Source organism: Procambarus clarkii, chromosome 14 (genome assembly GCF_040958095.1).
Source record: "Procambarus clarkii isolate CNS0578487 chromosome 14, FALCON_Pclarkii_2.0, whole genome shotgun sequence".
In the NCBI taxonomy this organism is placed as follows: Eukaryota; Metazoa; Arthropoda; class Malacostraca; order Decapoda; family Cambaridae; genus Procambarus; species Procambarus clarkii.
In genome coordinates, this window is record NC_091163.1 from 14,977,308 (window position 1) to 15,002,221 (window position 24,914).

At 43.4% G+C, this 24,914-nt stretch overlaps 1 protein-coding gene across 1 annotated transcript in view; it reads left to right on the top strand.

The window, feature by feature from the left end:
- LOC123752959 (testis-specific H1 histone-like) overlaps positions 1 to 11,097 on the top strand; it is a 76,728-nt gene extending 65,631 nt beyond the window's left edge. Inside the window, exon 5 of the mRNA XM_069324699.1 lies at positions 10,788 to 11,097. Coding sequence (XP_069180800.1) covers positions 10,788 to 11,097 — 310 coding nt within the window. The remainder of the gene's footprint in view (positions 1 to 10,787) is intronic.
- Positions 11,098 to 24,914: the final 13,817 nt, after the last annotated feature.

Sequence of the window (24,914 nt, forward strand, 5' to 3'; positions counted from 1 at the left end):
CAAGGAGCTGGGATATGAAGACAAGGAGCTGGGATATAAGGACAAGGAGCTGGCATATGATGACAAGGAGCTGGGATATGAGGACAAGGAGCTGGGATATGAGGACAAGGAGCTGGTATATGAGGACAAGGTACTGGGATATGAGGACAAGGAGCTGGTATATGAGGACAAAGAGCTGGGATATGAGGACAAGGAGCTGGGATATGAGGAAAAGGAGCTGGGATATGAGGACAAGGAGCTGGTATATGAGGACTAGGAGCTGGGATATGAGGACAGTGAGTAGGGATATGAGGAAAAGGAGCAGAAATATGATGTCAAGGAGCTGGTATATGGGAACAAGTAACTGGGATATGAGGACAAGGAGCTGGGATATGAGTGAGCGTGAGTGAGTGAGAGAGAGATCGTGTTTCAACATATTTGCCTGCGTGTCGTAGCTACAAGGCATGTTCCCATAGGTAATTGGTGTAGTGTAAAAGATTAGGTCCGTTTGTGGGAGGAGGCAAGTTAATTACTGAATTGGGATTCGTGATTACTTGATTGGTCATGTCACTATATATGGTTAGAGTCGTTTAATACACAACTGTGAACTGAATACATTGTCGTTAGTTTATAGCTAAAGTGTGTGTGTGTGTGTGTGTGTGTGTGTGTGTGTGTGTGTGTGTGTGTGTGTGTGTGTCTGTGTGTGTGTGTGTGTGTGTGTCTGTGTCTGTGTGTGTGTGTGTGTGTGTGTACTTACCTAGTTACCTAGTTGTACTTACCTAGTTGTGCTTGCGGGGGGTTGAGCTCTGGCTCTTTGGTGTCGCCTCTCAGCTGTCAATCAACTAATATACAGGTTCGTGCTGGTGGTGTGTGTCTGTGTGTCTGTGTGTCTGTGTGTGTGTGTGTGTGTGTGTGACAAGAGGGATTTATAGCTATGTAACGAGCATTAAACATGTTCCAGCACCTATACACTTGTCCCGCTAACCAGCGCCGCGTTGCTGCCAGCCTAGCAGAGTGTTCCCAGTTCCCCCGGCCGCTCATAGATGGCGTCCGCTGTCGGGAACATCATTTTAATCTGTCTTTTCCCCCAGCGTGTGTGTGTACCGCCAGTTTGTCATTTTCCCTGTTGGTCGTGCGGGAGGGGGGGGGGGGGGGGGAGGAGATGGGGGGGGAGGAGATGGGGAGGGGGGGAGATGGGGGGGGGGGGAAGATCCTGAACGGAATTTATGTTGTTCGTACAACTATCCATTTCCCAATGGCTTTCTTTTTTTTTTTATTTCAAGGTCGTTTACCGTTGTTGAGTGGTGGTGGTGGTTATAGGTGGTAATACTGTAGTTAGTGGCCTCGTTGGAGTGGGGGGGGGTGTTGTGGGGTCGGGTTACACCCCCTAGGGGGTGTATGGGAGGTTATAGGGTTAATTGGTGTGGGGGATTTGTGTGTGTGTGTGTGTGTAATTATCTAAGTGTAGTTACAGGATGAGAGCTACGCTCGTGGTGTCCCGTCTTCCCAGCACTCTTTGTCGTATAACGCTTTGAAACTATTGATATATGTACTCATATGGTATTCACCTTGGTGTGCTTGCGGGGGTTGAGCTTCGGCTCTTTGGTCCCGCCTCTCAACCGTCAATCAACTGATGTACAGATTCCTGAGCCTACTGGGCTCTGTCATATCTACATTTGAAACTGTGTATGGAGTCAGCCTCCACCACATCACTGCCTAATGCATTCCACTTGTTAGCGACTCTGACACTGAAAAAGTTCTTTCTAACGTCACTGTGTCTTATTTGGGTACTCAGTTTCCATCTGTTTCCCCTTGTTCGCATACCATCCGTGTTAAAAAGTTTATTCTTATCAACCCTGTCAATTCCTCTGAGAATTTTGTAGGTAGTGATCATGTCCCCCCTTACTGTTCTGTCTTCCAGTGTCGTAAGGTGCATTTCCCGTAGCCTTTTCCTGTAACCCACGCCTCTTAGTTCTGGGACTAGCCTAGTGGCATACCTTTGAACTATTTCCAGCTTCGTCTTGTGCTTGACAAGGTCCTTACCTTGAGGTTACCTTGAGGTGCTTCCGGGGCTTAGTGTCCCCGCGGCCCGGTCGTCGACCAGGCCTCCTGGTTCGGCCCCTTTTGACTTCCGTCTGAGAAGTACTCCTTCGCCAAAACTTAGCCCCTTTCTAGCTAAATCAGTCTGGTTCTTTAGCTCGAGTAGGTTATGAATGTCTCATGTGGGACTGTCAGGCGGGTCCTGACAATGAGGGAATATGCAATCTATCTAACCAAACCTTTGTCGCAAGTTTGATTTGCGTGCGAGCGTGTGCGTGTGTACGCACCTATTTGTGCTTGTAGGGGTTGAGCTCTGGTTCTTTGTGTGTGTGTGTGTGTGTGTGTGTGTTTGCGTGTGTGTGTGCGCGTGCGTGCGTGTAAAATTAGCCTATTAAACGAGGTAAAATTTTCCCTCGTAGGATAATCGACGCAGCGTTTCACTTCGTTACCAAACTGTCAGAAATAGAGTTTGGACACGCGATGTAGGGACGGCGGGAATATATCCTGGGAGAGTTTGGTTATGTCAGGAATGTCTAGCGTTATGCTCAGGTGGAGACGTTTCGGTCTGTGGACCCTTGTCTGACGACATTTCGGTCCGTCCTGAACCCTTGTATGACGACGTTTTGGTCTGTCCTGGACCCTTGTATGACGACGTTTCGGTTCGTCCTGGATCCTTGAATGAGGACGTTTCGGTCCGTCCTGGACCCTTGAATGACGACGTTTCGGTCCGTCCTGAACCCTTGTCTGACGACGTTTCGGTCCGTCCTGGACCCTTGTCTGACGACATTTCGGTCCGTCCTGAACCCTTGTATGACGACGTTTCGGTCCGTCCTGAACCCTTGTATGACGACGTTTTGGTCTGTCCTGGACCCTTGTATGACGACGTTTCGGTCCGTCCTGAACCCTTGTCTGACGACGTTTCGGTCCGTCCTGGACCCTTGAATGACGACGTTTCGGTCCGTCCTGAACCCTTGTATGACGACGTTTCGGTCCGTCCTGAACCCTTGTATGACGACGTTTTGGTCTGTCCTGGACCCTTGTATGACGACGTTTCGGTCCGTCCTGAACCCTTGTCTGACAACGTTTCGGTCCGTCCTGGACCCTTGAATGACGACGTTTCGGTCCGTCCTGGGCCCTTGAATGACGACGTTTCGGTCCGTCCTGGACTATTCTCAAGTCGATTGTGTCTGACAATTCCTACCCTCCCATGGTAGAACCCGTCGAAGATTGTGTTAGATGCTTAGGCGGTGTTCTCAACGTGGGAGATTGTATCGGATCCCTGTGGGACATTTAGGGTCCTTGCTACCCCAGAAAGCTGGTGGGTTTAAACACCTACGGGTCGTTTAGTACGGTTTCTGGCCTGGAGAGGAGGAGGCGGATGCTTTGCGGGTCCTTTCCGCGTCTCTAGCCATCCATTACAAAGGTCAACTGAGGAACGTGGCTGAATGACTGTGAGGGGGTGGTTGGGGGGGGGGGGAATTGTGGTTACGGTTGGGGGGGTTGTGGTTAAGGAAGGGGGTCAGGTGGCTAGTGGGAGAGGGGCAAGGTGTAACCACAAAGAGAGGGAAGGGAAGGTCTGGTGGTTTTGGCTATGAAGGTGTGTGTGTGTGGTGTGTGTGTGTGTGTGTGTGTGTGTGTGTGTGTGTGTGTGTGTGTGTGTGTGTGTGTGTGTGTGTGTGTGTGTGTGTGTGAGTTTGGGAAGAATTATCAGTTTCTTGGAACCGATTGTTTGTGGTGTCTAGTCTATTAAAGCTCATTTTGATTTATTTCAGCTTCGTTTGAAGTTGTGTGTCGTTCATTCTCGCCCCCCCCCCCTTCCATATATCCTCCTTCCCCCTTTCCTTATAAAGGTTACGTAAGTGTTTGTGGGGCCATTGACAGTACAGGAATGGTTTAGTGATGTGGAGGGGAGGAGCGTGTGTGTGTGTGTGTGTGTGTGTGTGTGTGTGTGTGTGTGTGTGTGTGTGTGTGTGGCGTGCGGGAGGTGAATGCTAACACAAAAACCACTCCAGGAAGAGGGAGCAAAATAAAAAGTTTCTTGGGAGTACGAAAAATGAATTTACCGAGAGTCCCAGAAACTAGGTAACGAAAGGTGCTAATGAAATGGCAACTGAATTCAGCAGGTTTGGCCGTGTCCATTACTGCTGCTCCTGCTGCTGCTTCTACTACTGCTATTCCTGCTACAACTACTACTACTATTGCTGCTAACATTGCTTATATTGCTACTATCAGCACTGCAACCATCTTTTTGTCATAAATAACATTACTTCTGCTCCATCTGCTATCACTGCTCCTGCTAGATTACTGCTATCACTTCGACATAACATGCCCACTGCCACTAATATAGCCTATAGTGCCACTTCCAATATAGACCACGTAGCCTAGGATAACAAGTGAACAAGACTATCAAATAAACCTGTTATCTGCCACCTAGTAGGCTTACAGCACACACACCACCTGATACAGTAGATCGGATACAGCCAAGTTCTCTTTTGGCGTCGAATACAAAAAAAAGGTGTGTTTTCCATATTCCTTCCAAGCATTCGGACAAGTTTAGGCCTATGAATTGTATTTTGACATCCCCACAGTGCTGTTTTTGTTGTATTTGTTATATTTGGAATTTAGTTCTTACTGTATTTTGAAATTCGACGCGCTCTGCTTTGGCCTACTGTAGTTTTGTGTTCGTCACATGTTGTATGTTGATATTTGAAGGGGAGAGAGAGAGAGAGAGAGAGAGAGAGAGAGAGAGAGAGAGAGAGAGAGAGAGAGAATGAAAGGAATAGCATGGGTACTACAACTCCCTCTCCCACCCACCCCATATCCCACTTCCCTCCCATCAGCTGACACAAACAACAAAAAGGGGGGTCAGATTCCCCCTCCCCCCCCACCCACATCCCCCCCCCCCTCACACACATACACACCCAATTTCATTCACACAGGGCAGCTTTGACTGCAATTTTAAGGACCAGTGAAAAAATATGAAATATTAGGCATGTGAAAGCTCTTTGGTTTGCTATGAGGGAATGTTCCAACTCTCTGTCTGTCTCTCTCTCTCTCTCTCTCTCTCTCTCTCTCTCTCTCTCTCTCTCTCTCTCTCTCTCTCTCTCTCTCTCTCTCTCTCTCTCTCTCTTTCTCTCTCTCTCTCTCTCTCTCTCTCTCTCTCTCTCTCTCTCTCTCTCTCTCTCTCTCTCTCTCTCTCTCTCTCTCTCTCTCTCTCTCTCTCTCACTCTCCTCTCCTCTCTATCTCTCTCTCTCTTTCTCAATCCCACTCTATTTCTGTTTCTCCATTTTCTTTCACCCTCTTTCCTTCTTTTTTGTCTCTCTCGCTACTCTCTCCACACACACACTTTCAAGTCACACTTAACACTTCCTCTCCTAAAACATTACGACACCAGGACTGATGTTTCTACACCTTACACTCGCTAAGGTGTATCGAAAGGTCGGAAGGTGATAGAGAGAGAGGGGGCAGGCCTTTGCCCTTCACCTTGCGGTTACAATGTAGATGATTTCAAGGATCAAGGTCTCTGACCAGGCCCTCCGGTTGGTGTCTGGTCAAGCAGGTAGCTCGCAGCTTGACGTTTGAATCACAGCCTGGTTGGTCAGGTAATCTATGAAGGTGTTTGTGGAGTGCTCTGTTGAACACTGTGAGAGGTTGGCCAGTTATGACCCTTATGTGTAGAGAGATGCAAATTTCATGGGTTTGACAGATGTTAATCTTCTTGTTTGAGGAGCTGTTCACTTGAGGCAGTTAAGCAAGTTCCAACTGTGTCTGGGTTACAAGTGACAGGATGAACAACCCAGCGGGTTGTTATCGTTATTATTAGTTTGTAGAATAATCCATATTTTGCATATTTTAGTGAATGGTTTGTCGAAATCTTAAGATTTGGATCCGAATCTTGAGAGTGGTAGCCGTTTAGAACCACTATGATTGGAAATACGACTCGTGGATTCAGATTAGTTAATAATTTAGTTTGTAAATCTTTAGCCAAGCTTAAGATGTCTATGAAAGGATGAGAAAAAACCAATACTTAACAATACCTAACTGGTAGACCGGGCCGCGGGGACGCTAAGCCCCGAAATCATCTCAAGATTAGGTACTCTAGTCACTGAGGATTGGAAAGAGTGACATAGGCTGTGATTGGATTAGCAGAACCTGTCAATGGAAAAGCAAGACCACTTCATTCAATTGATTAGGTATCGGAATTGATTAGGAATCCCTATGGAGCACAAACTTCAAATTATTTTAAGATTGTGGCAAACCAATAAGAACTAAGTAATATTTTAGTGTTGATATCATTAAACTGTTTAAGCAATTTTAAGGCCCTCCTTAATCAAGAAGTCTGATTAGTTAATTTTAACGAGCAAACGCCACTCAGGTTATAGGATTAGGTAAATCATATTAGGTGATTGTATCCAGATTATCACACGCACGAAGTATTTCGCACACTAAACCCGTTCACTGTTAATTGAAGGTAGAATTAAGTTGGTAAGTATATTCTGCTCCTTTAGAGCCAAACAATTTAACACCTGTCAATACACACCTGTCAATACACACCTGTCATTAATAATGAAGCACAAGGGATTAACAACACTAAAGTCCTGTTCAATTGTAGTCGCACTTTAAAGGAATTAAACCTTAATTAGTAAGAAAGAATTAACTCCGTTTATAGTCGTGTATCTATTAACATATATCCATAAATTTGTAATAAGTTAACTTTCAAAACTTCTAATTCCACTCATTTAGGCCTATCTTGCGATTACCTTGCGTTAGTTCCGGGGCGTCAATGTCCTCGCGGCCCGGTTTCTATTTTTCATCTATTATGTATACTACATATATTTCAAATACACGCACACACACATACACACATATCCCCCAGGAAGCAGCCCGTAGCAGCTGTCTAACTACCAGATACCTATTTACTGCTAGGTGAACAGGGTCATAAGGGTGAAACTCTGCCCATTAGTTTCCGCTTTGGCCGGGAATCGAATCCGGGCCCTTAGGACTATGACCCCCGAGCGCTGTCCACTCAGCCGGGAGGTCCCAAGGCTACACACTCACACACACACATGCTCTGTATGTGTGTGTGTGTGTTTGTGTGTGCGTGCGCGCGCGTCGTTTAGATATCACAATTAAATGTATGTTTCAGGAACTGCAATGTAATCTATTCATTCGGTAATACTACCAGAGATGTAAACGATAGCAACCATCTGATATGACATTTTTGATGAATTGTTAATTTTAATCAAGTGAGGGATGAATAGAGTCTGAAAGTGCTATATTTAACCTTGTTTGATTAATCTTCAGAATATTAACCCTTTTTATATCATCACTTTCCTTTAAATGTTTGAGTAATTCTGCGGATTACGAATAAACTATATCTTCTCTGAATATGTAAGATTTAACGCTGATGTTATTAGGTTATATAGTTTTATCAGAAGGTTTTCTTTATCTCTGAAAATGTTAAATTTGGATATTTCTTTATATTACACATAATTTGTTACACACAGAAATCATGATAGCATGATGCATCAAATGAACAAATCCACAAAAGCCGAATTCAATTAAGCCAGCGTCTGGGATGCTCTCGGACGTAAGTTCGAATCCTTGTCACAGCTCTTGTTGGATTTGTTCACATAATTTGTAATAACTCTGATGGATCTATAAAAAGCCCCCCTTGTTGAGTTTTTGGTCAATAACGAACAGTTTTGAGGAACTGTCAGGGATGAAGTTAGGAAATGCTTTACTTCTCCATGTCATCTTAGAACCAGCAGTTTGTTTACCTTTTGGAATCCCATCTGCTGCCACCATTGAATTTAATCAGCTTGAACCTATTTTACATGCCTTTACAACTAATAGGGCAACATTTTCCTTTCTTAGACCTTTTATATAGAAAAATAGGCCGTTCAAACACAAACTGTTGCCCACGTTTCAATGGTGAAGTGAGCTTTAAATACACACCAAAGATGAATATATATGCATAATAACTTAAGATATAAAGAGTGAATATGCAAGTGCTAAAAGCAGGTGAAAGGAAATTGCTGAAAGAAACGGAAAAAAAATACCTTTATTGTTTCATCAAAGGAAATCCCTGAAAACAGAAGAAAGAAAACTCCTTTAGAAAGTCGACGAAATACAGCTACGTGAAAGGAATCTATTCTTTGATATTAGCATCGAGTCCTTGATCCCTAGTGTGTGCATTAGTCTATGTTAATAGCGAGTGCATCATTAGCATATCATATATCTTCAGACCTGACTAGTTCACAGATTAGTTGTATAATGACGTGTTAGATCATGAAGAGAGAGAGAGAGAGAGAGAGAGAGAGAGAGAGAGAGGGAGAGGAGAGAGAGAGAGAGAGAGAGAGAGAGAGAGAGAGAAGGCTTCAATTTCCAGCGCCCCGAATCACACTAGACAGTATATGGATCTGACCCGGGTTGTGAAGGTAATATTATTTTGGTGAAATTAAACCATTCTGGTAGGACACCGTGTATGTAGATTACAGTAGTCTGAGAGGTGTTTGGATGACGTATATTCACATTAAAAGATCATTACGTATAGTTAACGTGGGGGTCCTCGTTCCCCCCCCCCCTCCCCCCACCACACAACTCTCTCTCTGTCTCACACACACACACACACACTAACTGTAAACATGACCCCATGATGCGGGTATAAGCAAAAGCTTCCCACGTCAGACGCTCTGTGCCCGAGGGAGCCCAACCTGTTCCACCAGTTTTTACACCGGCGCCAAGCCTAGGCTGCTGATGAAAGCCACGCTCAACGTCTCCGCTGCTTCTGTTCCAAACTTGTTCCATCAGTCATTGCCCCCGGTGGGCTGAGCACCGTGTCATCATAATAAACTATGACACGTCAGCAAATCACTTTATGTCTATCACTTAAAGAGGTAACTGCCGTTCGAAACGAAAGCGGGACAGATTCGAACACTAATCAAGCTGGTGGGAACCGAACGATTTGAACAGGAGCAGCCGGATGACAAGAATATCTCTGCCGTAGGCAAAATAGCAACAAAAAAACACTGTTCTCTGAACAGATTTGAACAGGCACAAATTAAATACCTGTTCTTGTGTGAACAAACAAACAAACCTCTCCTTTTATGACCTCTATTGTCTAGCCTAAATTATAGGCCTATATATATATTTTTATTAAGCCTTAAGTCTAGTAAATTATCTTTTTATTGGGACTTTGTTGATTATATTTTTCCTGTAGTAGCCTGAATGACAATTTTTAATTCCTTCATGTAAATTACTTTGAGGTTATATGTAGACTTGAGGTATATATAGACTCACATATACACACACACAGCAATCACAGTTAGGTGGTTGAATAGCTGCGCCTTAGTCAACCTGAATATCAAAGTTGACTAAGTCGCAGCTGGGAAAAAGGAGAAATGTAAAAAGAGCAATTAGACGACATGGATAGAGAAGAATAGGAGGTAAAAAGAGGGAGAGAGAGAGAGAAGGTAAAGAGGGGGGAGGAGGGGGCAAGACAAGCCAGAAAAAGGGTGTCTTGTCCAAATATTGGAACACGAAAGGCGAAATTCTCTCAAATATGTGTTTCACAAGCGCAGGAGTTGTGGTGATGGGGGTAGGTGTGTATTGTTGTGATAGGGGCAGGTGTGCATTGTGGTGATGGAGGCAGGTGTGTATTGTGGTGATGGGGGCAGGTGTGTGCGTTGTGGTGATAGGGGCAGGCTGTGTGGTAGTGATGATAGAGTTTGTTGTGTTAAAACATCGCTTTGGTCTACAGAAAAAAACAAAATATCAGAATGGGAGATGAACCATGAACCAAGAGCGTGGTTCCTCAAGGCTCGTCCACCGGTTCTCTTTTGTTTCTCATGTAGTTTAGGCTTCTCGCCTTAAACTGAGTAAAAGCATTGTCAAGAGCATGTCAAGAGCATGTCAAGAACGTGTCAAGAGCATATCATAATTTTGTGAAAACTTAAATCACTCAAATCGTACTCCTTGGAAAAAAAAGACGAAAATGGAATTCCTTCATTTACAGCTGGAAGATACTGGAAGGTCACTTTCCAAGTCTGGAAGATACTGGAAGGTCACTTTCCAAGTCTGGAAGATACTGGAAGGTCACTTTCCAAGTCTGGAAGATACTGGAAGGTCACTTTCCAAGTCTGGAAGATACTGGAAGGTTAAGTTTTAATTCTGGAAGATACTGGAAGATCAAGTTCCAATTCTGCATACTAAAATTACAACATACTGGAGTAGAAGATATGGCAGGAAGTGCAAAATCACTCTAATACAAAGAGGTCAGGATGCCACAAGCACAGAGAACACAGTGTATATATATATATATATATATATATATATATATATATATATATATATATATATATATATATATATATATATATAAATTTCAAGAAAGAACTGAGACAAGTTTTTGTTGAAGTTACTGGATCAGCCAGACTGTGATGGCTATGTGAAGACACACAGCCTCACAGACCAAGCAGTCACCAAGGCAGATTGGCCAGACTGTGGGAGCAGAACTCTCAAGATCACTCAGAGGTGTTCTAGCAGGTTACATGCAGGTCGGTGGTCAATCCCCGAGACCGTCCAAGTGGTTTGGCACCATTCCTTTCCCTCTGTCCCATCCCAAATCCTTATCCTGACCCCTTCCAAGGGCTATATAGTCGTAATGGCATGGCGCTTGTCCCTGAGATAATTCCTTCCCCTTCCCTCTTTCTCCAAAATTTGCATCTTTTAAATTCGTTTTTGTATTCCTTATTTTTATTGCTAGTTTAAATAACCAAAATTCTCGAGAAATTCAAGAGTTTAATAGCCAAAATTCTCGAGAAATTCAAGAGTTTAATAGCCAAAATTCTCGAGAAATTCAAGAGTTTAATAGCCAAAATTCTCGAGAAATTCAAGAGTTTAATAGCCAAAATTCCCGAGAAATTAAAGAATTTAATAGCCAAAATTCTCGAGAAATTGAAGAGTTTAATAGCCAAAATTCTCGAGAAATTGAAGAGTTTAATAGCCAAAATTCTCGAGAAATTGAAGAGTTTAATAGCCAAAATTCCCGAGAAATTCAAGAATTTAATAGCTAAAATTCAACGCCAATTCCAGAGAAAGCTTCCGATATCTCCAGCAAGGATAAGATGGCATGATATGAACTACAGTAATTGAAGGAATGACACGATCCATTGGACCCGATTGATGAACGGTCGTCTTGCACGTAGATAATGACATCAATTGACCATACATCAGGGGGCCTCTTGCAATGTTGGAGATACTACGAAGATCAATACAAGGAAATGCCATTAGGTGAATGGGGTTTGAAGGGGTTTTGAAGGGGTTTGAAGGAGGGGTTTGTTTGTGAAAATTTGAATGATACAATGTTGGAGTTTATTTTGTAATGTGAGTAAATGTGGATTATTCGGATTGCTCAAAAATGATGTAACCGGATTTATGAGGCTATAGACGAAAGGCATTAATAGTCCTGTGAAATAACCGCGAATTATCCTGTCCATTTTCGCGCGAATGATTTCTTGTTTGCGGCCCGCTATTAACACGCGAAACTCTTATCTATTTTGAGGGGAAAAGATTGCGCTATCTCTTCCAAGTTACGCACCGATTAGCTGTCTGTTATATGTGGATAATATTATTTCACGTGGTCAGCACTTTTTCGCGTTGATAACACGAAGATAACATGAGGATTAACATGATTTCCCGACGATTAAAACTATTTCACGAGGATTAAAACTGTTTCGCGTGGATAAAATAAGTCCCCCAGAACTGAATCCAGAGTGGCTTCTCTCTAGAGGATTGGTGAATGCATGGATAAACGAGCAATTAACTCATAAATGAATAGGGAAGGGATTGGATGTATTAATGATTAGCTAAAGGGATAGCTAACTGAATTGGCGAAGGGGATGGATAGACATAAATGGATTAGGAAGCGAATGAATGGAAAAGTAGAATGATGATTTGATGGATTTGAAGGTTGAATGAGATGGATGGATGAACTAGGGGGATTGATGGATAAGTGACAAGGTGAATGGAATGATTGATGAATATGTGGGGGATTGAGCAATGAACAAGGAGGCTGGATTGATAAGCAAATGGATAGGGATAATTGTCTTTTGATTGACGAAACGACTGGATGTGATAGATGGGTAAACTCATACGCAAAATGGATTGATGGGTTAGTACATGATAAGTGAAAGAGGTGTACTCATCTAGTTGTGCTTGCGGGGGTTGAGCTTCGGCTCTTGGGTCCCGGTGTGTGGTAGAGTCCAGGTTAGCTATACTCACGTTGGCTCAGAGGAGCAGTCTAGCTTCCAGTTTTATGAGCAAACTATGCAAATGGGGACTTTGAGGTGTCGCCTTGATATATAGCTCGATTTTTGTCACATTGTGCGTGTGCGTGCGTGTGCGTGCGTGTGTGTGTGTGCGAGTGTGTAACACCAGCTTGTCCATTCATATTGCTCATGGCTGACCCATCCTCGCTGCCAGAACTACGATGATTCCAGTTCGCATATTTCCCTCACCCTCTAATTCTCTACTTCCCAACTACCCCCCCCCCTCTCCCCTCATCCAAATATCCCCCCCCCCCAACATCTAAATACACCCCCCCCTTCCCCTCTCTTCCTCCCCCCCCCCATTCCCCTCTACCTACCAACCACCAACACCTAAGTTATCGTACACAAAGATTGAAGTTGTCGTGCCGGTGAGAATAAGTTGTCGTTACTGTGATAAATACTGCGTTTGCAAGATTGGATTTTATTTAAAGTTATCGCACGCCAAGAGGGGCGCTGGCGAAGAGGAAGGGCAGGGAGAATGTTTATTTCTACTTGATGATAAAGTCGACGAAAAAAGATGTTATGAATTGTGGGTTATTACATGGTGGTGAGTTTCGTCACTTGGGGGTTACGAAAGGGACCAGATTCACGAAGCAGTTACGTAAGTACTTACGAACGTGTACATCTTTCCTCAATCGTTGACACCTTTTGGTTGCATTTATTAAACAGGTTTACAAGCATGAAAACTTGCAAATCAACTGTTGTTATTGTTATAAACAGCCTCCTGGTGCTTTGGAGCTCATTAACTGTTTAATAATTGTAAACAAAGCCGACAAAGATTGAGGAAAGGTGGACAGGGGGCCAGATTCACGAAAGCACTTACGCAAGCACTTACGAACCTGTACATCTTTTCTCAATCTTTGGCGGCTTTGTTTCCAATTATTAAACAGTTAATGAGCTCCGAAGCACCAGGAGGCTGTTTATAACAATAACAACAGTTGATTGGCAAGTTTTCATGCTTGTAAACTGTTTAATAAATGTAACCAAAACCGTCAAAGATTGAGGAAAGATGGACAGGTTTGTAGTAAGTGCTTGCGTAACTGCTTCGTGAATCTGGCCCCAGGTTCGTAAGTGTTGGCGTAACTGCTTCGTGAATCTGGCCCCAGGTTCGTAAGTGTTGGCGTAACTGCTTCGTGAATCTGGCCCCAGGTTCGTAAGTGTTGGCGTAACTGCTTCGTGAATCTGGCCCCTGGTCCTGAAGGAGCGCGAAATGACTGTAAATTATCGTACCCTTGAAGTGAGTATAGATTTTTTTTTTTTTTTTTTGTGATGTTATCGTACAGTGAGTGTGGTAGGGGGTGGTATTTTATTCAGTGGGTCACGATTTATCTTTTTCGGTGGGCTAAAATATCATATAAATTGGGGCATGGATAGCTCGATGTATATATTTTTTTAGGCCAATTATGCTATCGTGTTTCCCGTGGAAGGTTATCGCGTTTAGTGGGGAGATAGTCAATCATTTTGTAATGGTTGTGAGTAGAGCAATTTTGGTGCTCACGAATGAATGTGTGTGTGTGTGTGTGTGTGTGTGTGTGTGTGTGTGTGTGTGTGTGTGTGTGTGTGTGTGTGTGTGTGTGTGTGTGTGTGTGTGTGTGAAAACTAGATTTTATCGTTTGTCTTTTTCACTTTGTTTCTGCTTTTTATCATTTCTCGTCTGTACTTTCTCTCTTTCTCTCTCTCTCTCTCTCTCTCTCTCTCTCTCTCTCTCTCTCTCTCTCTCTCTCTCTCTCTCTCTCTCTCTCTCTCTCTCTCTCTCTCTCTCTCTCTCGTCAATCCACAAAAAATTGAAGCTCTGAAGATGACTCAAATTAGCAATTTTAGCGGTATCATCCACGCTGGAAAATGTCTCTCCCAAGGGGACCAGTTCTCCTCTCACCTTGACCTTTATCGATGGTTGACGAAGCTCCATAAATACTACAACCTGACCTTCTCCGCAGCTGCTCTCTAAAGAATGAGAAAGGAACTTACTCGGGCGTCATTAATGTGTTTTTTTTTTTTTAATTTGTGTCGCTCTTTTAAAGAAGTTGGACACCATTCCTTTCCCCCCCTCCGTCTCATCCCAAATCCTTATCCTGACCCCCCTTCCAAGTCTAATGATAGGGGGCAAGTTTTCAAGGTATATGAAGCAACGTGGTAATGATTTCAGGATCTTTGATAAATTTCATTGTCCCCATTGTATAGGATCTATGGGTTTTTCTTAAGCAAAATGTCGACGAAATGTATACAATTCCTCCAAAATTTTGCTACTCTCTCCTATTCTCTACTGCCCAATTACTCCCCCCTTCCCTTCCCCTCAATCCCAATTGCCATTTGAACACAGTTTGAAATTAGAGTAAACTGCCCTTCTTGTAATCACCTTCCACTTCTCAAACAACTGCTTCAGCGTCTTCTATCTACTCGAGCTGTTTCCTGCTAGGTATGCTGCCAAACCGTTCCCACCACCGCCCACGGGTTGGGTATGAGGTGCATAATAAATAAAATGAAAAAAAATGCCGCAAAAGTCATTGTTTATGAACGAAAAACTTTTGCATACAACTCATGATGAAGATCGAACTCTTCTCGAACATGTCGTTCGAATTCAGTACACTTTTTCGAATCGCATCAAAAAGCATTTTTTTTTTTTATCAAGGGGTGGACCGTCGTTTGAGGTCGCACCATTATTGAAGCCTGTGGACAAGTTGTCTTAAATCAAGTCAGAAGCTTCTGTCAAAATGCTCATACATCTTGTATTTCTTGCATGGTACTGTATGACTGTGAAGAACAGGGATACACACACACACACACACACACACACACACACGCACACACACCCAGAGGCGAATGACATTTCTTGTTGTAAATACACCGAACTTGAGGGAGTTTGATATCACACTGAATTTGCTACCTCAGGCAAACATCAAAGGTCTAGTATCAATTACATATGCAAGGTTGGTTGACCAATATTGCAACTGCCTTTAGAAACCCTGAATTGAGTCATTTAGGTTGATTGTATACAACATATGTCAGACGAATTTTGGAATATGCAGTGCCAGCTTGCAATCCTTGTCTCGTTAAGCACAAAACGAAGCTAGACTTGTGCCAGTTGCTTTGATTTAGATCACTCAGATATATATATATATATATATATATATATATACATATATATATATATATATATATATATATATATATATATATATATATATATATATATATATATATGGTGATTGAAGTAAGGTAATCAGGTGATCATGATATGGGTGTAACGACCATTGATGTGAAGCAATTGGCTAGTTAAGTATACAGGGAGTAGTTAGGTTTCTTTTAAGGGAGTGGGTGTGTGTGTTTTTTTAAGAGAGTTATCTTGAGGTTATCTTGAGATGATTTCGGGGCTTTTTTTAGTGTCCCCGCGGCCCGGTCCTTGACCAGGCCTCCACCCCCAGGAAGCAGCCCGTGACAGCTGACTAACACCCAGGTACCTATTTTACTGCTAGGTAACAGGGGCATAGGGTGAAAGAAACTCTGCCCAATGTTTCTCGCCGGCGCTTGGGATCGAACCCAGGACCACAGGATCACAAGTCCAGCGTGCTGTCCGTTCGGCCGACCGGCTCCTCAAGTGGGTGGGTGTTTATAGAATTTTGTGAATCTATTATTCCTCATGGAATTGTTTACAGTTTACGGAACCCGTACATCTTTCCTTGAACATTGCAAGACTTTGTTTGTATTTATTAAACTTTTTACGATCTTGGAGAGGGTACGAGGTAGTTCTCTACCCAGGAGCGTTTAAACTATGTATTAAATACAATCTAAATCGACATGATTAAGAAGAGATGTACTGGTTTCGGAGGTGAGGTTATCTTGAGGTGATCTTGATAGAGTACAGACGCCTGACGAATCCTGTGACCCCCCTGGTGAAGACACCATCGTTTCCTAGCCGCAGTTCGAATCCCGGTGATTTCATAAAAAATTTTGAAATAGAGACATTATCTTCATGATTACAAAAAATGTTATGTAGGTTAATTAGTCTTGACTGCTTATCTACCTATTGGTGGTTCCGGGGATCCACATCCCAGCGGCCCGGTCTCTAAGCAGGCCTCCTGACTGCTCAAACAGGAAGGCCTAGTCAGAGACCGGGCCGCGGAGATGACAATGATCCCCGGAAATCACCAATAGGTAGATAGGCAGTCAAGACTAATTATCTTGCGTGGAATTTTATGTAATTTTAGCCTTGTTTGGTAATTGTTAACTTGACTAAGGGATTCAGTGGTTTAAGTGATGCCTAATCAGTCATTATAATAATCTGCCGAGCATAATTAGAGGTATATAGTATAATTGCAGAGATACCTCGTCAATCGACATTCCCGTTTGGCGGAGTTTTTTTTGCATAATTGGACGTGTTTGGCTGCAATTATAGATATGAATGAAATGATGTGATGTGTTTGGTATTGGGAATTAATATTTTGTGGCCATTTTTTGTGAGTTTATGGAGAGGCTGCAGAGAGAGAGACAGACAGAAAGAGACAGAGACAATGACAGAGAGAGAGAGAGAGAGAGAGAGAGAGAGAGAGAGAGAGAGAGAGAGAGAGAGAGAGAGAGACAGAGACAATGACAGAGAGAGAGAGACAGAGACAGAGACAATGACAGAGAGAGAGAGACAGACAGAGACAGAGACAGATGCCCTCTTCTACAAAGCTCTTTGTCTCTCTACTTCCACCCCCCTTCCCTCTTAACGCCAATGTTCCTCTTCTATATACTTCTATCCTTCCCTCTTTCCCTCCCGAATTCCTTAGAAAGACTCCTTTTCCTCCTCTCAAGGAGCGGGATTAGCAAGAGTAGTAACCAAACGGCTCATTCGTGGCCCATTCACTCCAACAAATCTGTCACTTACGGGTTATTCAGGCCCGTGCTACCTCTTGGTTGGCTTACTCTTCATCAATCAATCAATCAATCGAGGTTAATGGTAGTGATGTTGTGGTAGTGATTGGCTATTAATGGCTGCGATGAAGGGAAGTTTGGCTCTTTACTACCTACTATCATTGTTGTACCTAATGGGTCTTACTAGCAACCATATAGGTAGTTATATGGTCTTGAAGGAGAGAGAGGTGATGGTTACAGTAGCTGGTTGGGCTGTTAGCTGGCTGCGGTTTACTCTGGCTATTAATCTTGGATCGGAATCCAAGCATGAAATGAAGGGAAATTTGCTCGAGTCTTTTCACTGGCAAGTTTCCTCCCTTGCTGTGGGAGAGCACTGAGATACTTTTCTCCCACGTCCATTGGAGGGAGTTTGTGTTCCTGGCGAAACAATTTTTATAGATTGTTCAGAAGAATGAGGCCATCCTGGAAGGCATCTGGAAAATGTCTATCGATTGCTGGAAAAAAAACTGAGGATTTATATGTACTCTCATTCGGTGATGTATGGAATGATCTGCCTTGATGCAGAGTACAGTCGCCAGGAGGTGGATGAGTGGTGGAACTCATCCAACTCATCTATTTTTTTTTTTATTTGGTGGATGACAGTGCTGGTTGATAAGGTTGAAGGGTGGCCTTTTGTTTTCTTTGGCGGAGCGGCACTGAATGGGGGGAAGTTTTACAGGAAAAAAAAGGGTATCTGCTATAAAAATGGAAGAAACTATTTTATTTTTGTGTGATTTTAAAATTAAATCAATAGTGCTAAAAGTCCCTGTTTCCGTTTGTGCCTGTCTCTCTCTCTCTCTCTCTCTCTCTCTCTCTCTCTCTCTCTCTCTCTCTCTCTCTCTCTCTCTCTCTCTCTCTCTCTCTCTCTCTCTCTCTCTCTCTCTCTCTCTCTTTGCCTTTCCTTCTTTCCACCTTCTTTCCCTCCTACTACTTCCTAGCATCTTGAATTTGTGTAGCAAAACTTGCTGTCTAATTAATTTGTTGTGTAGGTGAATATGTGTGCGTTGTACGCGTTTATGTGTATGTATATGTGTGTGTGTGTATATGTGTGTGTGTGTATATGTGTGTGTGTGTAGGTATGACTTGCAGCCAATGGCTGGATGTGCGTGTATAATTTATGCCAAATTTAGATTAAAAACTTAAAAGAAATGTTTTTTGCAGCATCTCAGTTGGATTTGTTTGGTATTTCTGATTCGCTTTAAGGTTTTGGACGCTTTTCACCGGGCAACTGACAACTGTTGGCTCCTAACACCGAGGAAACGTTTTTCATTTGAGATTAACAGTGAAAAAAAAATCAAAGAAAATTTCCTTATATTAAAAAGTCATCAAACTGACTGTAAAAGTAATGACATGCAATTTAGTGCAATTTCGTGCAGTTTTTGGAGTTTTGCCTTCATTTCAAGTGGCCTTTTTTTCTCATGTTTTTAATTCTCTTCTTCCAAGACATCTTCCTCCTCCTCCTTCTCCTTCTCTTCTAACGCTATCTACCTCACTGTTTCTTTTTTCTTTCTTGTGATTTCCTTTTCCTATCCCTTCCTCCTACTTCTGGCCCCTCACAGCCTGCCCTGGGAGACTGTGAGAGGTGATGAAGACTAACTCCCACCCTCAGTTTGTTTATGATATCTGAGTTTGATATCAGTGAGCCAGGTACTGATATCCAAAGTCATCGTAGTCCCTAATTCCACTGGCGGAAAACGTGGATCCAATGGAACACAATATCGATTGATTGATGAAGATTAAGCCACCTCCAAGAGGGGGCACGGGCATGAATAGCCCGTAAAACACAATATCAACAATGTACCAAGGCCATGTTTGGATTCTGTGTGTGTGTGACCATTGGGGGAATGTCTCTTGACCGTCGAATTCTTCAGCTGGCCAGCTTAGCCGGCGTCCACTCAGGCACTTACAGTCACATCTATCACATTACCAGTTGGCGATTTACAGCAAGAGAAGAGAAAGAACAGAACAAAAAAACAAAATACCTGTGTGTCCACGGGAGACAGAAGCGATTGGGTCGGATTACCGCGGACAGAAAGTTTGTTGTCAGTTATTCCCAAATGTACAAACACGTTGCTAAAAAAAAAAGCTTACGTTAATGGCCCTATACCGGGATAGATTAACTGTCTATCGCGACTTGACTAAGGCTACAAGATGAGATAGATAGGAGAGTCGCCAGTTGCTACACACAGGCATCGCTCCTGTGCCAGGTAAGTCCACTACGGGCTCGCCGTAACCCGTGCTACTTGCCCCGCTCCTGTGCCAGGTAAGTTACGGGCTCACCATAGCCCGTGCTACTTGGAACTTGTTCCGAGTAGCTGAATCTATAACAACAACAACAGTTGCTACATTTAATATGTGTGGATTAGGTTATTAGACTTTTAATATTTATGTTCTGCGATGTTTGCGAGTGGGAGACTGGGGAGATAAAGGGCATATAAAGAGGTGCCACAAGGGGATACTGAGGTATTAATTGTGAGGAAAAATGGGTATGGGTTTGCATTAAATGGGGAAGAGGGGAGGAGTGTGAGCTATTCCTCCTCATGGCTCCTATTGATTTTCTCATTAATACATCACTTACGACTTGATATTGGTCCAGGACGGACCGAAAGGTCGTCGTGTCTCAATTTTCTGTTGTGTGGTTTGGTCATCGTGGGTCAGATTCACGAAGCAGTTACGCAAGCACTTACGAACGTGTACATCTTTCCTCAATCTTTGGTTACATTTATTAAACAGTTTACAAGCATGAAAACTTGCCAATCAACTGTTGTTATTGTTATAAACAGTCTCCTGGTGCTTCGGAGCTCATTGACTGTTTAATAATTGTAAACAAAGCCGCCAAAGATTGAGAAAAGATGTACAGGTTCGAAAGTGCTTGCATAACTGCTTCGTGAATCTGGCCCCAGGTTCGTAAGTGCTTGTGTAACTGCTTCATGAATCTGGCTCCAGGTTCATGGAGCCAGAACCTGGAGCCAGATTGAGAAAAGATGTACAGGTTCGTAAGTACTTGCGTAACTGCTTCGTGAATCTGGCCCCATATCTTCGGCCCCGATATTGTGACTTATCGTCTGTTTGAGGAGGAGAGGGGCGTGGTGGGATGGGGAGAGGAGAAGGGAGAGCAGGGGAGAGGTGTGTGTTAGGGGAGGGGGGGGGGGGGGGGGAGGGGCAAAGGTAATCGATTCAGTGTACCTTTGAGGTAGTTATCCCTACTGCAAAGGTAATCGATTCCATGTACCTTTGAGGTAGTTATCCCTACTGCCGCGCGAAATGATTCATGTGCGGTGTGTGTGTGTGTGTGTGTGTGTGTGTGTGTGTGTGTGTGTGTGTACTCACCTAATTGTACTCACCTAATTGTGCTTGCGGGGGTTGAGCTCTGGCTCTTTGGTCCCGCCTCTCAACCGTCAATCAACTGGTGTACAGATTCCTGAGCCTATTGGGCTCTATCATATCTACATTTGAAACTGTGTATGGAGTCAGCCTCCACCACATCACTTCCTAATGCATTCCATTTACTAACTACTCTGACACTGAAAAAGTTCTTTCTAACGTCTCTGTGGCTCATTTGGGTACTCAGCTTCCACCTGTGTCCCCTTGTTCGCGTCCCACCAGTGTTGAATAGTTCATCCTTGTTTACCCGGTCGATTCCCCTGAGGATTTTGTAGGTTGTGATCATGTCCCCCCTTACTCTTCTGTCTTCCAGTGTCGTGAGGTGCATTTCCCGCAGCCTTTCCTCATAACTCATGCCTCTTAGTTCTGGGACTAGTCTAGTAGCATACCTTTGGACTTTTTCCAGCTTCGTCTTGTGCTTGACAAGGTACGGGCTCCATGCTGGGGCCGCATACTCCAGGATTGGTCTTACATATGTGGTGTACAAGATTCTGAATGATTCCTTACACAGGTTCCTGAACGCCGTTCTGATGTTAGCCAGCCTCGCATATGCCGCAGACGTTATTCTCTTTATGTGGGCTTCAGGAGACAGGTTTGGTGTGATATCAACTCCTAGATCTTTCTCTCTGTCTGTTTCATTAAGTACTTCATCTCCTATTCTGTATCCTGTGCCTGGCCTCCTGTTTCCACTGCCTAGTTTCATTACTTTGCATTTACTCGGGTTGAACTTCAACAGCCATTTGTTGGACCATTCACTCAGTCTATCCAGGTCATCTTGTAGCCTCCTACTATCATCCTCTGTTTCAATCCTCCTCATAATTTTTGCATCGTCGGCAAACATTGAGAGGAACGAATCTATACCCTCTGGGAGATCATTTACATATACCAGAAACAGTATAGGTCCAAGGACTGACCCCTGCGGGACTCCACTTGTGACGTCTCGCCAATCTGAGGCCTCACCCCTCACACAGACTCGTTGTCTCCTGTTGCTTAGGTATTCCTCTATCCACCGGAGTACCTTCCCTCTCACTCCAGCCTGCATCTCCAACTTTCGCACTAGCCTCTTGTGTGGTACTGTATCAAAGGCTTTCTGACAATCCAAAAATATGCAGTCTGCCCACCCTTCTCTTTCTTGCCTTATTTTTGTTGCCTGGTCGTAGAATTCAAGTAACCCTGTGAGGCAGGACCTGCCATCCCTGAACCCATGTTGATGCTGTGTTACAAAGTTCCTTCGCTCCAGATGCTCCACTAGTTTTTTTCGCACAATCTTCTCCATCAGCTTGCATGGTATGCAGGTTAGGGACACTGGCCTGTAGTTCAGTGCCTCCTGTCTATCCCCTTTCTTGTATATCGGGACTACGTTAGCTGCTTTCCAAATATCTGGCAGTTCCCCTGTTGCCAGTGATTTGTTATACACTATGGAGAGTGGTAGGCTCAGTTCTCTTGCTCCTTCCTTTAGAACCCAAGGGGAGATTCCATCTGGGCCTATAGCCTTCGTCACGTCCAACTCTAGTAAACACTTCCTTACTTCCCCACTGGTAATCTCAAACTCTTCCAGTGGTTCCTGGTTAGCTATTCCCTCACTTACCTCTGTGTGTGTGTGTGTGTGTGTGTGTGTGTGTGTGTGTGTGTGTGTGTGTGTGTGTGTGTGTGTTTGTGTTTTTAGTGTCAAACTGTCCCCAGGAATTTTTTTATTTTTTTGACACTGGAATTTTTATCACATTAGTAATTATTTATTGACAATTTTGTCAAATCAGAAACTATTTACATCATCTTTTGGTCTAGACAGTTTTTTTTTTTTTAGGGTGGGTGGGGGGTGGGTTCTCCCCCCCCCCCCCCCACCCCCCTAGTCAGTTGCTGTTTGCTGACATTTTTGTGTAGTTAAGAATTGTTTAGGGGAGTAGAAATAGCCTAAGCTACTCTATCCCTTTGAGATGTATTTCTTTCTTGTCTCAATAAACATACTTGAAGTGCACGTACTGTCGTAGCTCAGTCGATTAAGGCAGCTGTGTCTGGGATGCTCCTCGGACGCAGGTTCGAATCCTCGTCACGGCCCTTGTGGATTTGTTCATACTTAAAGTGCTGTTTGCAGAGCCTTGTCTGCTGCCAAGCAGTTTTCATTTATGCTGATTGAAGTGTTTGCTTGTAGTTCCTTTTCTCATCTGGAACTGCTTTTGTTGACATTCTCATCTCGTCAGAAACCAAGTAATTCATTCTCATCTTTTTTTTAACCTCAAATGACATTATTCGTTAACGAACCAAATTCGATACATTGCTTTTATTTTACTATTTCCAAATTCACTTAAACTTTGACAATTAGTGTTTATTTGATTCACATTTGTATGGTTTGATCGAAAAAAATCCACAAGGGCCGTGACGAGGATTCGAACCTACGTCCGAGATCTTCCCAGACGCTGCCTTAATCGATTGAGCTACGACATGGTCAAAAGAGGTGAAACCAGAAGTTCTACTGGACTTATTTGGATCCTGCAGCCTCTCCGAGACACAAACCATAGTGGATTTGTTCATTAATGCATCACGCTATTGCGATTTCTGTGTGTAATGGTTTTGACCGTTTTCAGCGTCGGCCTCGTTTTTTACTGCAGGGTCGGTGTTCGATACCCGATGGTCCATTTGGTTGAGCACTATCCAAGCTCAGATCTGGCTCGTATGCCTTCCAATAGCTCTATAGTCATACTAATTTGTACACAGCGATTCCCGGAACGGAACACGAAATAAACAAGTAGTAAATAATTATTTAAGTGTAACCTTTACTTAATTACTTTTTCCTCCCTAAAAGTCTTGCATTTTTTTGGAGGATGTTGGAGGACGTGTGTGGGGGGGGGGGGGGGGGGGGGGGGTCTCTCGGCTGCATACTTAGGAATCAAGAAAAGGTAATTTGTCCTTGTCAATAGCATAGGCTGGGAGCTGATTGATCTCTGACTATACCGTCTTGGAAGGAAGAGTCGTTAATCTTTCATGCCCAAGAATAAGGAGCACTTAACTGCTTCAGTTGCATAGACTTGTATTGATGTGTTGTGTTAGGGATTGATGTCAGCACTTAGTGTGTGTGTGTGTGTGTGTGTGCGTGAGTCTGTCTTGCGTGCGTGTGTGGGCGTGTTGTGTGTGTGTGTGTGTGTGTGTTTGTGCGTGTGTGCGTGCTTGCATGCCTGCACAAACACCCGTGTTTGTTTGAAGAATTGAACACATGTAACACCTCTTGATATGATGTGGTGAAAACATATATATATATATATATATATATATATATATATATATATATATATATATATATATATATATATATATATATATATATATATATATATATATTACACAGCTTCCCTCCCATCTGTAACGTGTCAAGATAGATATTAGAGGACTGCATTGCGCAAACTACTGAAGCTTGGTGATTGCGTGTTCTAGTGATTTGATCTACGTGCAGTTACTCCCAATTGGCGTGTCGTTCTATATGCAAATTAACATATAAACTCTTGTATTGTACATTTACACGTGGTGTCTGTGTTGTTTGATGATTAGGGTTCGAAACACGAACGAACGAGGGTTCGTTCGTGGCTAGCCAATGCCAAGATCAAAGGTTCGAGTCTACCTTACAGCCCTGGTGGATTTTTTTTTTATAGTAACAATGATAACAGCAGTATATTATAGTCTTGTTTAGCTTGATAACACTGAAGCAAACTCAAATTACAAGCCAAAATAACCCGGTTGGGTTGATATTGGATAGGAGGGCAGTTAGTAACTGGTAGATTGCTTCATAATAGCGGCTTGTTAAGTGGCTCAGTCTATCTCAATCGTGTAACTGGGCGACTGACAGTTACAGATTGGACCACAGACCTTGAATCAGGATTGGAGTCAGTTGCTGCATTGTACGCAGCTGAGTAGTCTCGTTTGTCAAGCGCCACGACGCTGGTAGTTTGAGCTTTGTAACAAAAATTGATTGCAGTTAAGGGAGTAGTTGAGCTAATTGCCAGGTGATTTGGGTGGAGGGGGGGGTTGGGTTGGGAGAGTCGTCTTAACTGGTGTTAAGTGAGATAATGGGGGGTATTGGAGGGGTAAGAGGGGGGAGAGGGGGAGGAAATAGGGGGTGAGGGACGTTTGGTGGATGAGAAGGGGAAATGGGGATTAATGGGGAGGTTTTGACAAGTTGGGATATGATGATGGAAAGGTAGCATATTCTCTCTCTCTCTCTCTCTCTCTCTCTCTCTCTCTCTCTCTCTCTCTCTCTCTCTCTCTCTCTCTCTCTCTCTCTCTCTCGCAAGGCCAGC